Source organism: Aspergillus fischeri, genomic scaffold (genome assembly GCF_000149645.3).
Source record: "Aspergillus fischeri NRRL 181 1099437636247 genomic scaffold, whole genome shotgun sequence".
Classification (NCBI taxonomy): Eukaryota; Fungi; Ascomycota; class Eurotiomycetes; order Eurotiales; family Aspergillaceae; genus Aspergillus; species Aspergillus fischeri.
In genome coordinates this window covers 986,618-1,003,110 of record NW_001509772.1, presented here as the reverse complement: position 1 = coordinate 1,003,110, position 16,493 = coordinate 986,618, and the positions used below count along the sequence as shown (strand labels likewise).

Below are 16,493 nucleotides of genomic sequence, written 5' to 3'. Positions count from 1 at the left end.
GAATTCTATCCTTTATGGTCATGCATTATCTCGTAGCCCGATGAAGAAAAAAATGTAACGTTTTCTGTCTGTTTCGATAACTCTAAAAGGAATGCAGGATATCGAGTTGAATGCTATTTTCTTTCCCCGTAATATCTCTCTACACATTCTCCACTTAGTCCTTCTCCAGTCGCACGGCAGGGTTGGTCTCGATGAAGTTAAGGTCGACTTTGTGACCGAGAAGCTCTCGAATATTGCTCACTCCGTATCTGCGAAAACACGTCAGTTCATGGACTCAAATGAGGAAAGTACGGCAGAACTCACTTGATCATGGTTGGTCTCTCGAGACTCAATCCCCATCCGTAGACTCTCATGTCCTTGGGAATGCCCATGGGCTCCAGCATCTCTGGTCTGAACATACCACTGTTTCCAATCTCGACCCACTTGCCCAGTCCTTCGTGGTAACCGAAGATCTCCATACTGGGCTCGGTGTAAGGGTTGTAGGCGGGCTTGAAGCGCAGTTGGTGGATACCCATCTTCGCGAAGAAGACCTCCATGAATCCAATCAGACCACCCAGGGTGAGACCGAAGTCAGCAATGACACCCTCAATCTGGTGGAACTCGGCCAAGTGGGTAGCGTCGACGGCCTCGTTACGGAAGACTCGATCGATACTGAAGTACCTTGCCGGCCGCGGGTTCGTGGCCAGTTTGTGCAGGACGTAGGTCGACACCGAGGTGGTGTGGGTACGGAGAACCAACCGAAGGGCTTCGTCTGCGTTCCAGGGGTAACGGTATCCGATCGAGCCGTACTTTCCGTTCTCGTGGACCTGGCGCACATTCTCCCAGTACTCTTTGTAGTCGAGGGGCTTCTCCGAGGTCGCTGCGGAGGCGGGCTGAACGGATTTCGGACGGTGGGGGTCGTTCAAGGGATCCTCACGCGGAGGGTCGGCAGTGGCAGGGTCTGCAATGTAGAATGTATCCTGAAGATCACGGGCGGGGTGTTGCTGAGGGACGTAGAGGGCGTCGAAGTTCCAGAATCCCGTCTCCACGAAGCGGTTGGTGGGCATCTCCTCGAAACCCATCTCAAAGAAAATATTCCGGAACTCCTGTCGCACCTTGTTGAGGGGATGGAAGGCACCGGCCGGCGTAGGAGCACCCTTGGCCTTGAAGTTGTACGGCTTCAGCGTAACCGTCTTCCATGACCCGTTTGCGATCATCTCGGGCGTCAGGTCGGTCTCCTCCTTGACAAACTCCTTGGCGAACTTGGGGCCCTTTGAAACCCGGAAGGTAAAGACCTTCTGCAGAGCGATCAACTTCCGACGCCTGAGGTCCGCGATGGCCTTCTGGTCGTTCAAGGTCTGCGTGTTCTTGACGGTCAACAGCTGCTCTCGGGTCTCGTCGACGATGGACTCGGTGTTCGCCCGCAACACATCCTTGTCCTTCTTGATCCAGCCTTTCTTGAATGCATTACCCTGGCCGACCTTGGCGTTCTCTTTTCCGACAATGCCAGGCAAGTCACCGATCTTCAATCCGTCCATGGCCGCCAATACCGCCTGGAAGACCTTGGCTTCGTGACTGCCATTGGCGGCGATTTCCTCACCCTCCTGGGTCAGAGCAATGGCTTCCCTTTCCATTCTTTCATATTCGATCATATTTCGCGAAGCTAGACGGTCGAGCGCACTCTTAAGGTCTAGTGAGGGGGTAGAGGGGAAGGCTTTGTCAGAGAGAATTGGGCCGTCGGACGCGGACAGGGCGTCCAGAATGGAGTTTGTCAAATCGGACGCCATGGCTGCAGCCGTATGAAGAGGATAACAGAGGTCGAGAGAAAGGACTGCGTGGCGGGGACCGTAACGAGGACTCTGGGATATCGACCACTGTGCCTCTACCTACAACTAAATTGTGACTCTTTTCGGGCCTCTTACGGGAGACAGTTCAAACCATAAATGCATTCACGTGACTCTATCCAGGTACCCCGCCATCATCATAATTAGTCATCATTAGCATAAGCCTTTACTTAGTTTTGTGCATCAACATCAATCATTCAGCGTCTGAGTTCTGTTATGATGCCGTAGATGGCCATGGATCCATGATATCATCTTCGTGTACACTAATTTGTGCCTAGCGTCCTTGTGTCGCTACTGTCTAGCCCATGAGACAAGAATCGACCCTGGGTTCATGATCCCGCTAGACATTCCACAGAATGCTTGAAAACCGACATCCCTACAAGCCGGGGCACAGGCTGGTCTAGCCCCAGTCTCAGCTAGTTGACAGCTTCGTCCTCATGATCTTGCTGGATGATGAGTATGCTCTCAGCCATGCAGCAAATTTCCAAGGCACAGTCATTCCCGGTGACTGGTATGAAGGCGATTCGAAGGGTTTGGCCGCGACTTGACTGCTCTTTTTCTTTCTATGGACTGGCTTGGAATTCTGGCAATTCGTACTTTTTCGACTGGACAAACGTATTTTGAAATGATTCAATGCTTTTACGGTGCTTGGAACTCGATACAGGGAACAATCTATTGAAAACGGCGGACTTGTGCCTTGGCAGGAATCGAGGGACCAGAAACAGGAATTGGGGCATAGCACAAGACGGATCAGTCATCACTGCAAAGAGATCAGGCGAGCAAGTAAGACAAAAACAACGCAGGACTTCATGCTGCTCACTTCCGATTGGGACAATCTAAATTAATGCAGAGTTCCAACATTTAACTTCCAACATGCGAGCAGGATCGAAAGGAGGACAGCAGTATATGTGAATAATGGTGTTGTATCTTCCAGCCACTATTTTGTAGCTGACAACTGGCAATGACAAATATTGCATGCTTCTAACTCCGTAGGCATTCCTAGATGACAAGCATTTGGAACTTGTATTGACACCTTACGTAGTCCACGTGCGCCTGGCAACTCGCAATTACAATTTTGGTATTTGATGCAGAGTTTTGGTTTTTGATTCAGACAAAAGTACCTACCTACCTCATCTGACTACCTGGGTACTTAGTTGCCTTGGTATTTTTGCCTCGTGTAGGCCCAGTCAGGAATAGTGCCATGGGATCGCTTCGAGTACACAGGCAAATTATACAATGCTGATTGGCTCGGATGTTTTAACGATGGACTACCTTAGTAGGCCCTGGTACTTCGTATTGAGTACGATATTCTGAGAATTTCATGGACATTGTAAGCGCATCTCAACTGCATATAGATGAAGATACGCAAGTACAGATCTTATGGTGGGGTTACCTCCTGTTTCTGAACAATAGCTACGAGTTCGAAAGAGTAGTTTGATTGAATAAGACAGAGCTGGTACACCTCGACATGTCGATATGTATACGCAGTAGTGCAGTGGTCGCATTTGTTGGTAATTTTCGGTCTAGCGAGCTTTGGGCTGGTTTGGTTATCAGTGCATCTCCATATGGCAAGAACCATAGAGGAACAAAGGAGCGCTACTACAGTGGTACTTAGAGTAGGCTCTCTAGTCTGTAGGTGGTTTAGTGTTAGAGTTAGCGTTCGGTAAAATTGGCCCTATCATGAAAGTAGAACGAACACTGAGATGAGCTGTCGAACGGTTTTCTCCAAGTGGATTCATTTTGCCACGCTTATGTTTGAGGACTGGAAGAACGTGAAGGGCGGAGTAGAGTGGGTATCAGTTTTGAATATTCCCGTTGTACGGAGTATGAAAAGTCTTCTCGATGTATTTTACTAATTAATCTAGTAATTGAAGCTTAAAATTCAAATAGCAAATAAAGAGGTTCCCTAGCTACCTCCATAGGGGCTTTGTCCTCATATGGAGAGTCGTCTGAGCATTGTCTATTGGATTATTCGTATGGAGTAAAATCAGCCATTTCTCCTCACCGTCCCGATGACAAAGTAAGGTGTGGTAACTAGCCCAAAAAACGGACTGAACTTAGCCAAAAAACCAACTGGGGACACACATGGGGTTTTGGGGGCGTGATCGTCGCGGTTCTTCTTACTAGTAGGTAACTATCTACACGATGTGGCCGTGGCTGTGGCTGAAAGTAAAGATCAGCACAATGTAAATCATCCTTCAAATCCACCACAATTTCCGTACTTGAGATTGGTAGTGGGTTTTTAACAAGAGTAAAATATGGCAGAGCGGCACACACATATACGGTACTAAAGAATGAAGGCTTGAACCCCGTTAAGACCCCGAGGAGTGATTGTGGCGCGGGCCAATGAAGATTTTTAATGGTAGTAAATAACGGTAGATAGGTATTGACTGCCTGGGTTTGCTGGTATAATCCTCGGTATTATTCATGGGAACGGTGCTGGCATAAGTAACTGAGGTACTCCGCAGTCTGTACTTTTCTTAATATCAACAGGGCAATTTCTACTACCGGACGTCTGGCAAAATTTCCTCATATAAAGATTTTAATTGTTGCTGAGGAATGACACTCGCCTGTCCCTTTTCACCGGGGCACTTGATGATTTCTCAGTACTATCAAGCCTGATGAAGCTCCTGTTTCATTGGAGATTTCCAAGATCTCTCTAGCTAAGGCGCTAAATCCAATTAGATACTACTCCCATTCCCACCCCCCAAGAAAAGGCGCCAACGAGGCCAAACCCAAGCAAGATCCAATCATATTATTTGCTGCCATACTGATAGACCCCTCAGTTGATCAGTTCCTCTTCCTCCTCTTCCTGTTCGCCTGTTCCTTGCCAGGCTCCCATCTGCTCTCTATCAAGTAGGTACGGAGTATTGTACTCTTTTCACGCGCACTGATGGTTTTTGACGAGGCTGAGGCTCCTCCTCATTGTCATTATTCTTCATACTGAATATTGTTGTCATTTTTGATATGTCTTTTTTCTTTTTTTCCTTCCCGCTCTCTCCCCTCTTCAACCTCCATCTCTCAACTAAATCGCCTCCCCCTTTCGTCGCTGTATTTTTCCCCCACTACTCTGTACTGGCTTTGTTTTCCACTTACCAACCTAACTCTTTTTTTCTTGCTCCGCGTCACAAACCCCTGTATTTTTCCCTCTGCGTGTCTGTCTGCGTGATCTCCGAATCCCATCACCCTCCCTTTCCCCTGTCCTGCCCTGTTCTGTCCACAAATAATCCCAAGGAATCAATCCCGCAGAGAACTTGGACCGTTCTATCTCTCAAGCGGGCGAACTCATCTCGTCTTATCTCCAGCTCATCGATTTCTAAATTCACAAGACGAACATCTCCATGTCGTCCTAGAAATTGGCTTGTTTCTTCGTGTCAGTAACACGGCTTTCCGTCTGGTAGGTTCACCGTTTGCTGAGCTTTGATGTGTCCAAGTTGTCGGATCGACCTTTGCTGGCCTTTTTCCTATTATGATTGTCGCTTATGATTGCCGTTTCATCTCTTCCCTTGTCTCAACCGTCACATCTTCCCTTCGAGGAGGCGACGGCGCTTCAAGATCCGCTTTTCTCCTTACCCTTATTCGCTTCTCTTTCTCTTGCCTCAACTCCGCTGTGTAGCAAGCCCGCCTAGCTCAGCTTGCTATCTGAGTTTGACATCTTACTCGAGCCTTTTTCCTTTTCATTCATCTTTTGGACTCTTCTTCTCCTTCCCTGCTTCCATGCCCTCGCGACGTTAACTCTCGTCTCTTGACGCCTTAGTCCTTTTTATCTCCCTTTTTCCACACTTTTTCCTCTTTCGAAAATTGGCCTTCTTAACTTGGTCCCTCGACTTGACTTTCAGACCATTCACAATACGATATTCTGCAAATTTGGCTATCCTTATGTCCCAAATTGACTGAGTTACAACAGGCACAATGGCTGGCGCAGACGAGACGCTCGCAGCCGCCTCTGCCATCCTTCAAACCCTGGCCAGAGGCCCTGATGCTTCGATTTCCGAGCCGAGTTCTTCCCACAAAACCAATGGCTGTGATACAAAGTTCGCCAAATTACCAGGAGAGCCTAGCCAAGCGAAGGCGGCATTTGAATTTGAGTTGGAGGCTTTGATTCGACGTGTTCGCCATCTAGAGTTTCAAGTTGTCAGTCATCAACCATACCCCCGACCTGTCCCCGAGTTACCTTTGTCTTCCACCAAAAATTCTGATTTTCTCTGGCTTTTCGGGCTCTCTCGCCTGTCCTCTCATGAAGGAGCTGCTTCTAACTCTTCTTGCGGCATGCAGCAGGAAACTTCACGACGTCGCCAGAGAACAAGGAGAAACCGCCGTGAAGCGGAAGACAATGAGGCCGATGAGGCACTCGATGACGACGACAGTGATGATGATGTAGACTCGAGAACTCGACTCGTTCGCGAGGAAGACATCAGTTATCTGCGGAATCATGTACAGAAACAGGCGGAGGAAATAAGCTTCCAAAAAGACATCATCGCTCAAGTTCGCGACGAGCTACTGCAGCAGGAGGAGCACACGCGACGGGCATTGACCAAGGTTGAGAATGAAGATGTGGTCCTGTTGGAACGCGAGCTACGCAAGCACCAGCAAGCCAACGAGGCTTTCCAGAAAGCCCTTCGGGAAATTGGTGGCATCATCACGCAGGTCGCGAATGGTGACTTGTCCATGAAGGTGCAGATTCACCCCCTCGAGATGGACCCTGAGATCGCCACTTTTAAGCGCACGATCAACACGATGATGGATCAGCTGCAGGTTTTTGGTAGTGAGGTGTCCAGGGTCGCTCGAGAGGTCGGGACGGAAGGTATCCTTGGTGGACAGGCTCAGATCACTGGGGTTCACGGAATTTGGAAGGAGCTTACAGAGAACGTCAACATCATGGCCAAGAATCTCACTGATCAAGTGCGTGAAATTGCGGCGGTGACGACCGCCGTCGCCCATGGCGATCTCAGTCAGAAGATCGAAAGTCGTGCACAGGGTGAAATCCTGGAACTGCAACAGACCATCAACACCATGGTCGATCAACTGCGCACGTTCGCAACGGAGGTCACTCGTGTCGCTCGTGATGTCGGTACGGAAGGTGTCCTGGGTGGACAGGCCCAGATCGAAGGCGTCCAAGGCATGTGGAATGAGCTGACTGTCAACGTCAACGCCATGGCAAATAATTTGACTACACAAGTGCGAGACATTGCGACGGTCACCAAGGCTGTGGCCAAGGGTGATCTGACACAGAAGGTTCAAGCCAACTGCAAAGGAGAAATTGCTGAGCTCAAGAACATTATCAACTCCATGGTGGACCAGCTGCGGCAGTTCGCCCAAGAGGTCACCAAGATTGCCAAGGAAGTCGGTACGGATGGTGTTCTCGGTGGCCAGGCCACCGTAAATGATGTGGAAGGCACTTGGAAAGACTTGACCGAGAATGTCAACCGAATGGCAAACAACCTGACCACCCAAGTCAGGGAGATAGCCGATGTCACGACTGCCGTCGCGAAAGGTGATCTAACCAAGAAGGTCACGGCCAACGTTCAAGGTGAAATTTTAGATCTTAAGAGCACCATCAATGGCATGGTCGACCGACTGAATACTTTTGCCTTCGAAGTGAGCAAAGTTGCCAGGGAAGTCGGCACAGATGGTACCCTCGGCGGCCAAGCCAAGGTCGACAATGTGGAAGGCAAATGGAAGGATCTCACAGACAACGTCAACACCATGGCCCAGAATTTGACGTCGCAGGTCCGAAGTATTTCAGACGTCACGCAGGCTATCGCGAAAGGTGACCTCAGCAAGAAGATCGAAGTCCATGCTCAAGGAGAGATCTTGACCCTCAAAGTTACGATCAATCACATGGTGGATCGTCTTGCGAAATTTGCAACTGAACTCAAAAAAGTCGCTCGCGATGTCGGCGTGGACGGGAAAATGGGCGGTCAAGCCAACGTGGAGGGGATCGCGGGAACATGGAAGGAGATCACCGAGGATGTCAATACAATGGCTGAGAACCTAACTTCGCAGGTGCGTGCGTTTGGTGAGATCACCGATGCTGCAACCGACGGCGATTTCACTAAGCTCATCACTGTCAACGCTTCCGGGGAGATGGATGAACTCAAGCGCAAGATCAACAAGATGGTCTCCAATCTCCGAGACAGTATTCAGCGTAACACTGCTGCCAGGGAGGCAGCTGAGCTGGCGAATCGTACAAAGTCCGAATTCCTGGCAAACATGAGTCATGAGATCCGGACTCCCATGAACGGCATCATTGGCATGACACAGCTCACTCTAGACACTGACGACCTGAAGCCTTACACGCGCGAGATGTTGAATGTAGTGCATAACTTGGCGAACAGCTTGCTAACAATCATCGACGACATACTCGACATTTCCAAGATTGAAGCAAATCGGATGGTCATTGAAAGCATTCCCTTCACAGTGAGGGGAACTGTGTTCAACGCTCTCAAGACGCTGGCCGTTAAGGCTAACGAAAAGTTCCTCAGTCTGACATATCAAGTTGACAATACTGTACCGGACTATGTCATTGGCGACCCTTTCCGTCTGCGTCAGATCATTTTGAACTTGGTCGGCAACGCCATCAAGTTCACTGAGCATGGCGAGGTCAAGCTTACGATTCGCAAATCAGACCGAGAGCAATGTGCCCCCAACGAATATGCCTTTGAGTTTTCGGTCTCCGACACCGGCATTGGTATTGAAGAGGATAAGCTGGATCTCATCTTTGACACCTTCCAGCAGGCAGATGGATCCACCACACGCAGATTCGGCGGTACAGGTCTCGGCCTCTCTATTTCCAAGCGTCTCGTCAACCTGATGGGCGGTGATGTCTGGGTTACATCCGAGTACGGTCATGGCAGCACGTTCCATTTTACCTGCGTCGTGAAGCTCGCCGATCAGTCCCTGAACGTCATCGCATCACAGCTCATGCCGTATAAGCATCACCGGGTTCTCTTCATTGACAAGGGCCAGAACGGTCTTCAGGCGGAGAACATCATTAAGATGCTGAAGCAGCTCGAGCTGGAGCCTATAGTAGTGAGGGACGAAGATCATGTTCCACCACCAGAGATTCAGGATCCGTCAGGCAAAGAGTCGGGTCACGCTTATGATGTTATAATCGTGGATTCAGTGGACACGGCTCGCTTATTACGGACCTATGATGACTTCAAATACGTCCCCATTGTCTTAGTCTGTCCCCTTGTTTGCGTGAGCTTGAAGTCAGCGCTGGATCTTGGTATCAGTTCCTACATGACCACACCGTGTCAACCAATAGACCTCGGGAATGGTATGCTCCCAGCTCTGGAAGGACGATCTACGCCAATCACCACCGATCATTCCCGCTCATTTGATATTCTGCTTGCGGAGGACAATGACGTGAACCAGAAATTAGCGGTCAAGATATTAGAGAAGCACAACCATAACGTCTCAGTCGTGGGCAACGGATTGGAAGCGGTGGAAGCCGTCAAGCAGCGTCGCTACGATGTTATCTTGATGGATGTACAGATGCCTGTCATGGGCGGCTTCGAAGCCACTGGTAAGATTCGTGAATATGAGAGAGAGGCCGGGCTTTCTCGCACACCTATCATTGCACTCACTGCGCATGCCATGCTGGGCGATCGCGAGAAGTGTATACAGGCTCAGATGGATGAATACTTGTCAAAACCTCTGAAACAGAACCAAATGATGCAGACAATCCTCAAGTGTGCAACCCTGGGCGGTTCCCTACTAGAGAAGAGCAAGGAGTCCCGACTTTCCAGCAGTGGCGAAATTCACCACCACTCTGAAGGCAAGCGTCCTGGTATGGAGACAAGGTCCATCACAGCTTCAGGGTCCATCGATCGTGGCTTCTCGAGCCCCACGGCTGCAAAAGATGATGAGCTCGCCATGGAACGTGTCAGTGATTATCGCTTTCGAAAGGCTGTATGAGAAGACAATCGCTTATTGGACGTTTAGGCCCTGCTACGATCGAACAGCTCGTGAGACGTTTTGAAGAGACGCTTTCCCATTTCTTCTTTCTTGCTGTCAACAGCCTTGATGCGAACATATACCCATATCGTTTGCCCGCTTGAAGGATTTGTTCTTTGCCTCGGCAATTTGGTCTTTCCCTTCTTTTCCGAGAATAGGTCTTTTGATACAATCGGTCTCTGTGATCGAGCCATCTGCGATCCTTCGCCTTCAAATGCTTCTTTCTGCTCATTGACCTATCCTATTCGGAATCCATCTGCTTTGCATAGGCTCCTCGCTGGCGTTGTGTCGACGCCTATGCAATGACCTTTACTTCCTCTCCCTTTCACATTGCCCATATCACAACCTGATTCTATTTCGGTCTTTATCTGTTGAAGCTTTATGTAAGGTGTCCGGCGCATGGAATCCATTGGCGAGGTTTTATTTCGCATTTACTTGCGGCTTAAGATGAGAACAATGTGGGCCAGCTGATATGACGATGGAGATAAGAGAGTAACATTCTCCGCGAGAATCCTACTTTTCGCTGCATATTTCCGACTATCCAAACGTGATTCTTGTTCTTCTCAATCCTCTCGGAACCTACCACCTATGTTCTATGCATATCTGCGTCGAAGCCTTGTTCCTTCTTCGTTCCTATTCTACTTGTATTGTATCTAATTTCTGAATTCGGGCAGGTGAGGTCCCTATGTTGGAGTCTACTGGCTTCGACTTGATCTGCGTCTGTGTCTTCTTCTTTCCTATTCCCCTACTACGAGAATTGTTTTGGCACGTACGAATTGCGGACAGTTTGATAACACTGTCGTTACCGAGGGAGAAATGCAGAAATATCACATTCCGAGGATAGCCCCCTTCTTTTTGTTCCACACAGCGCGTGCATTTGTGATGCTTAAACCGGATAGCCGCTTGCTAGAGACCGCTTTTTCAGTATTATCTGTTTAGATCTGACCTTAACATTTGATCGTTCCGAATAGATTAGCATAACCGAAAGCCTATATGATCTGACTAGGACAAAGCGGACTGGATCGACGTGCACTAAGAAAGGAACAAACAGTCCCCCTTATGACTTGGGACTCGTTTTCCTTTCAAACTACGGTATGGTGATGAGATCGTAATTTAAGATGGACATTTTCAAGTCCGACGGCGGAACACGATAGGATTTGCCTTGAGCTTATCGGGCCGGGCGATGTCTGTCTTTTCTGCCACTGTCCGCTTCTTTGGATCAATAGCGGGAGTGGGCTGCGGTGTCCTTGCTCCGGTCACTGTGCCCGGGGTTACCGGACGTGTAGCCGTATTCCCCTGTGTTTGCGTAAGGGGAGGGCGGCTAGGAAGAACAGATAAAGTTTGGACGACTTGGATGGTGGTAGTAGAGGTGGCAGTGGTACTTCCGCTGGGTATTACAACTGTTGGGACTCCTCCACCAGGTGCTGCTGTTCCACCCGGTGCTGCTACTGTTCCACCACCTGCTACTCCTCCACGCGGTGCTGTTCTTCCACCTGGCGCTGCTGCTGTACCACCTGCTGCTGGTACTCCGCCAGGTGCTGCTCCGCCAGGTAATGGTGTTCCACCTGGTGTTGCCGCTGTTCCGCCTGGTGTTGCTGCTGTTCCACCTGGTGTTGTTGCTGTTCCTGGTACTACTGTTCCAGCTGGTGGTGCCACTCCACCCGGTCCGCTCAGCGTGGCAAAGCTCGTAGCAATAGTAGGAGTTGAGACAGGCACACCTCCGCCTGGTGGTGCTGTTCCGCCTGGTCTGGTTGGTGTGGCAGAGATCGTAGCGCTAGTAGGAGTTGAGACAGGCACACCTCCGCCTGGTGGTGCTGTTCCGCCTGGTCTGGTTGGTGTGGCAGAGATCGTAGCGCTAGTAGGAGTTGAGACAGGCACACCTCCGCCTGGTGGTGCTGTTCCGCCTGGTCTGGTTGGTGTGGCAGAGATCGTAGCGCTAGTAGGAGTTGAGATGGGCACACCTCCGCCTGGTGGTGCTGTTCCGCCTGGTCTGGTTGGTGTGGCAGAGATCGTAGCGCTAGTAGGAGTTGAGATGGGCACACCTCCGCCTGGTGGTGCTGTTCCGCCTGGTCTGGTTGGTGTGGCAGAGATCGTAGCGCTAGTAGGAGTTGAGATGGGCACACCTCCGCCTGGTGGTGCTGTTCCGCCTGGTCTGGTTGGTGTGGCAGAGATCGTAGCGCTAGTAGGAGTTGAGACAGGCACACCTCCGCCTGGTGGTGCTGTTCCGCCTGGTCTGGTTGGTGTGGCAGAGATCGTAGCGCTAGTAGGAGTTGGGACGGACACGCCTCCCCCAACAGTATCAGTAACGTTAGAGATGCCAGGGCCTGTGGGTATGGCAGGGGTCAAGGTCACACTCGGCAACCCAGTTGGTCCGCCCCCGGCAGTGCGTGTGACGTTTGCGAAACTGGTTCCTGTAGTCACAGCAAGCCTGGAAGTTTGAACAGCACCCGATGTTGCGGCTCCACCCCCGTTAGTAGGCAGGAGAACAGTTGAAACAATGGCAGTTGAAACAATGGCAGTTGAAACAATGGTTTCTGTAGTCGTAGCTACAACGTGGGTTGAAGTAGTGTTGGGGAATCCAATTGGGCCTCCTCCAGGACCGTGCGGGATGTTAGGAACCCCCCCCGTAGCTGAAGTCACCGGCAGACTTGTTGCAGGTCCTGCGGCTGCGCCTCCACCTCCAGGACTCTGCAGTACACCGGGAGCCCCAGTAGCCGAAGTCACTAGCCGAGTAGTTGCAGGTCCTGCGGCTGCTGCGTCGCCTCCGCCTCCGGGACTTTGCGGTACACCGGGAACCCCAGTAGCCGAAGTTGCTGGCTGAGTTGAGGGTCCCGCAGTTGCGCTTGCGGCTCCGCCGGAAGCCTGAGGGGCACTCGAAATGTGTGTTCCCGTCGCGGTTAGACCTTGTGGAGCGCCTGGCCCTGCGGCTGTCGGAGCTAGGGCGCCAGGACCCGTTGCAGTGAATAGAGGTGAAATGGCGGGAACACCTGGAGATGCAGTGGGGCCACCCGCTCCTTGAGCACTCTGACCAGGGCAAACTGTCTCAGTAACGGTGACGGTGAAAGTAGTAGTACTTGTGCCAGGAGCAGGACAGGGTGCGCAGGTTGGTGCGGCAGGAGCGGGACATGGTGGACAGGCTTGCGTCACGACCTTAGGCGCAACTGGAGACTCGGATGGAGGCGCGGAGACTGTGACAGGGGTTGATGCACTGGCAGGCACACCACCCCCAGCAGGAGAGAATCCCGGTCCCTCAGAGGCAGGGACACCTCCACCGGTCGGGGGAGACACTGGGGGGCCAGTTGAAGCAATTCCTCCGGCCGGGGAGGTACCTGGGCGTGACTCAGTAGCACCTCCTCCTGTTGGCGCTGTAGTTGGGGGTGGCTGAGTAGCACCTCCAGGTGGTGTTGTTGTTGGGAGTGATCGAGTAGCTACTCCAGGTGGCGCTGTTGTTGGGAGTGATACAGTAGCAGCTCCTCCCGTTGGTGCTGTGGTTATGGGTGACTGAGTAGCTCCTCCTGTTAGCGCTGTAGTTGGGGGTGGCTGAGTAGCACCTCCAGGTGGTGCTGTTGTTGGGAGTGATCGAGTAGCTCCTCCAGGTGGTGCTGTTGTTGGGAGTGATACAGTAGCAGCTCCTCCCGTTGGGGCTGTGGTTACGGGTGACTGAGTAGCTCCTCCTGTTGGCGCTGTAGTTGGGGGTGGCTGAGTAGCACCTCCAGGTGGTGCTGTTGTTGGGAGTGATCGAGTAGCTCCTCCAGGTGGTGCTGTTGTTGGGAGTGATACAGTAGCAGCTCCTCCCGTTGGGGCTGTGGTTACGGGTGACTGAGTAGCACCTCCAGGTGGTGCTGTGGTTGGGAGTGATTCAGTAGCAGTTCCTCCAAATGATACAGTAACTGTATGTGTTGCAGGAGGAATTCCAGATGCCATAATCGCAGCTAGGGATGAAGACAAAGCTGCACTAGCTAGACCTGCCGATCTTAAGGCCTCCGGGGGCGGTAGCTGGCCCAGGCCGCCGGGTTTGGGAGCTGCTACCGCACCGTGGAGTAGCATCCATGCTGCTGCTGCGAGTGGCAGGGCCTGCCTCCTAGTGTGCATCTTGTTCACAGAGCAACCACAGTAGGAGATAAGGAGAGCAAGGAGAAAGAGACGGCTCAGGATTATGAGCAGCTATTCGATCAGCGAGTGGTTTGAAGAGACCGTGGAGGATCTAGGATAAGCATCAATTATGTACCCGACCTTGAGTTATGATGAGGTCTGTATGTCATCCAGCGAGCGTGCGGTATCGGGTCTCAGTGGAATGAGCACGCTGGCAAGCTTCCAGTTCTTGGATTCGGGACGTCCTATTGGAACTCGTCGGAGCATTGCAACCACGGTCACTCTAGCTGACCATCATCCTGACGCCCTTGCCTATATTCAACGATATATATCGAATTGAGCGGTAAATAAGGTGGATGCGCTTCCAGAATCGAACGTGGTCGTCTCAAGGTATTCTGGGGACACAAACATCCGTGATCGTCAGGGCAACCCATTTAAAGAAACATGATGAAGTCCGTCTCAAACAGCTTGATCATCCTTCGAACAACAGGTACACGGGCTTGACGTGATGTTCGGGCCGTTGGTATGTTTCCCTGGTTCAGTCGCATTATTTCCAGAACTGAACTGCACACTTCTGTCCGGAATAGCTTTCCGGCGTCACATCTGGATCATCTCATCATCATCTTGCACCAAGCTGCGAGTACCACGGCCAGTCGCGTAATTCAGAGAATAGCTATTCCCACGATTTCTTTTCTGCGGGTACTCGTGTGTACTTTTGTTGGTAGGTTGGCTTCCAGTCGTCCTTCCGTAACTCCCATCAATTTCCCTCTGCAATTGCTGCTGCATCTATCGGTATTTTGTCGTGTGTAAGCACGCCGGCAGACGTCTTAATAGGCATTCAATTGAGACCGGATTCAGTAGACAGCCCATGGTTGACGCCAGCCAACATGAATTAACTTCGCTGCAGTGACGCATGCGAGACCCAGGGCATAACAGCAAGTTGTAAAGACAATCAGACCCCAATACTCTCCATTGCAACGGCTGAGAATCTCGCCTGCAATTGGAATTCCGGTGAGAGTACTAATCCAAGGTCAGTCAGCCATCAAAGCGCCAGATGATACAATAAACAGGCACGGATGCAGTATGAACTCACCCGAAGCTTACGATGGTATATGCCGTGGCGTAGTATCTTCCGTAATTTTCGATTTTGCAGAGTTGTCCAACGCAGACTGGCGTAAGACTGATATTGCTGCCACTGGCGAACCCAAATATCACGCAGTAAACAATCATTAAAGGAACGTTGCCGCCAGCAGGAAGCCAGAGACACGCGTTGCACACGAGGCAGAGGGCCACTGTGACAATCAGCGTGTTGAAGCGACCAAGAAAATCTGCGATGAATCCTGGGATCGCTCTTCCTAAGACCGAGCCGACGTTGAGGAAAGCTACCATTTGGTATGACAGTTTTGTAGAGACCCCGTGGGCTAGAGCATATGAAGAGATATAGCTGATCGGAACAAAAAGGCCCCATTCAATGAAGAAGATGCCTGCTGTTGTGAAAGCGAACTTGGCATCTCGAAAAATCCGAAAATCCGGGAGGACATTCTCCTTGGAAGCCGGCTTCTTAGGCAGACGCGACTTCACCAGCAAGCAGGATCCGATTAACAAGATTAAACAAATCAAGGCAATAACACGGGTTGCCCATGCCCAGCCGATCTTGGGAAAGAGTGTCTCCAGGACCAGTGGGAAGACTATGCCCCCAACAGAGCCTCCAGTAGCAGCAAGACCAGTTGCAACGCCGCGTTTCTCGTTGAAGAAATGACCGACTGCGGATATCGCCGGCGTAAAAATGAGAGAGGCTCCCGTTCCTCCCGCGACTCCGATCACAAGCATGAAGTGCCAGTATTTAGTGCAGAACCCTAGGGCAATCATCATCACCATGACTAAAACAGAGCCGGCAAGAACAAGAAATCGAGGCCCTTTTGCATCGAAGACTGGGCCGATTTGAACTCCAAAAAAGAAGGTCAGGAACGAGTAAACGCCAAATATCCAGCCCACGTTGCCAGGGCTGTATTCTTTCAGCTGATGATCTTGAAGATACGCCTGAAATGTGCCGATAGTGTTGACCAGACCAAGGGACGCAAAAAGTCCCAAGAAACTTCCAAATACCACCAACCATGCCTCTAAACCGCCTTCTGGATATGTGTTTCCCTCGGCATCGGTTGTGACCCGACTCACGGGAATCCGATATTCCGAGGTATCTGAAGAGGTACCATTGATGCACTGTCCATAGCCTCCTTCTTCGAGCACTCTGTTTGTCTCGTGAGTCGAAGGTAGACCATCTTGCGAATTATGCTGCGTCGATGACTCAAGTTCTCCTGTCTCGCCCACTAAAGGATTTCCAGAAGCTGCATGAGGCGCGGCCGTTGATTGCTTATCTGAATATGAGAGTGGTGATGTTTCCTGAGAGACTGGCTGGCTCTCCTTAGGGGTGTGGTGATCTGTCTCGTCATCATTGGCGATGCCAGAGGTTTTGGTTTTTGTCAACATGTCAGTGTAGGTCTCAGGCCGAAGTGGACCACAGTTAACCTTGCCCTCCTTCCACTTTCTCCTCCTCTAAGATTTCACAGGCACACTACGTTCCTCCTCGTTTTCAAGAGATTTGTGGAAGAGAGGTGT

At 51.0% G+C, this 16,493-nt stretch overlaps 4 protein-coding genes across 4 annotated transcripts, besides 9 other annotated features; 1 reads left to right on the top strand and 3 right to left on the bottom strand.

Moving 5' to 3' along the window:
• Positions 1-154: 154 nt before the first annotated feature.
• NFIA_035940 (phenylalanine--tRNA ligase subunit alpha) lies at positions 155-1,766 on the bottom strand (the record flags this gene model as incomplete). Its single annotated transcript, XM_001265918.1, has 2 exons — positions 155-248; positions 304-1,766. The coding sequence occupies 2 exons, from the start codon at positions 1,764-1,766 to the stop codon at positions 155-157; spliced, it is 1,557 nt and encodes a 518-aa protein (XP_001265919.1).
• Positions 1,767-2,897: 1,131 nt separating this feature from the next.
• Positions 2,898-2,935: a microsatellite.
• A 2,800-nt stretch (positions 2,936-5,735) lies between these two features.
• tcsC (putative two-component osmosensing histidine kinase (Bos1)) lies at positions 5,736-9,746 on the top strand (the record flags this gene model as incomplete). Its single annotated transcript, XM_001265917.1, has 1 exon — positions 5,736-9,746. The coding sequence occupies one exon, from the start codon at positions 5,736-5,738 to the stop codon at positions 9,744-9,746; it is 4,011 nt and encodes a 1,336-aa protein (XP_001265918.1).
• A 1,167-nt stretch (positions 9,747-10,913) lies between these two features.
• Positions 10,914-13,877, bottom strand: NFIA_035920 (putative extracellular threonine rich protein; the record flags this gene model as incomplete). Its single annotated transcript, XM_001265916.1, has 1 exon — positions 10,914-13,877. One exon carries the CDS (start codon positions 13,875-13,877, stop codon positions 10,914-10,916), a length of 2,964 nt encoding a protein of 987 aa, XP_001265917.1.
• Positions 11,279-11,442: a microsatellite.
• Positions 11,344-11,411: a microsatellite.
• Positions 11,462-12,058: a microsatellite.
• Positions 12,273-12,316: a microsatellite.
• Positions 13,117-13,562: a microsatellite.
• Positions 13,137-13,638: a microsatellite.
• Positions 13,151-13,653: a microsatellite.
• Positions 13,170-13,644: a microsatellite.
• An 854-nt stretch (positions 13,878-14,731) lies between the features above and the next one.
• Positions 14,732-16,364, bottom strand: NFIA_035910 (MCT family MFS transporter; the record flags this gene model as incomplete). Its single annotated transcript, XM_001265915.1, has 2 exons — positions 14,732-14,897; positions 14,971-16,364. The coding sequence occupies 2 exons, from the start codon at positions 16,362-16,364 to the stop codon at positions 14,732-14,734; spliced, it is 1,560 nt and encodes a 519-aa protein (XP_001265916.1).
• Between the last annotated feature and the right edge of the window lie 129 nt (positions 16,365-16,493).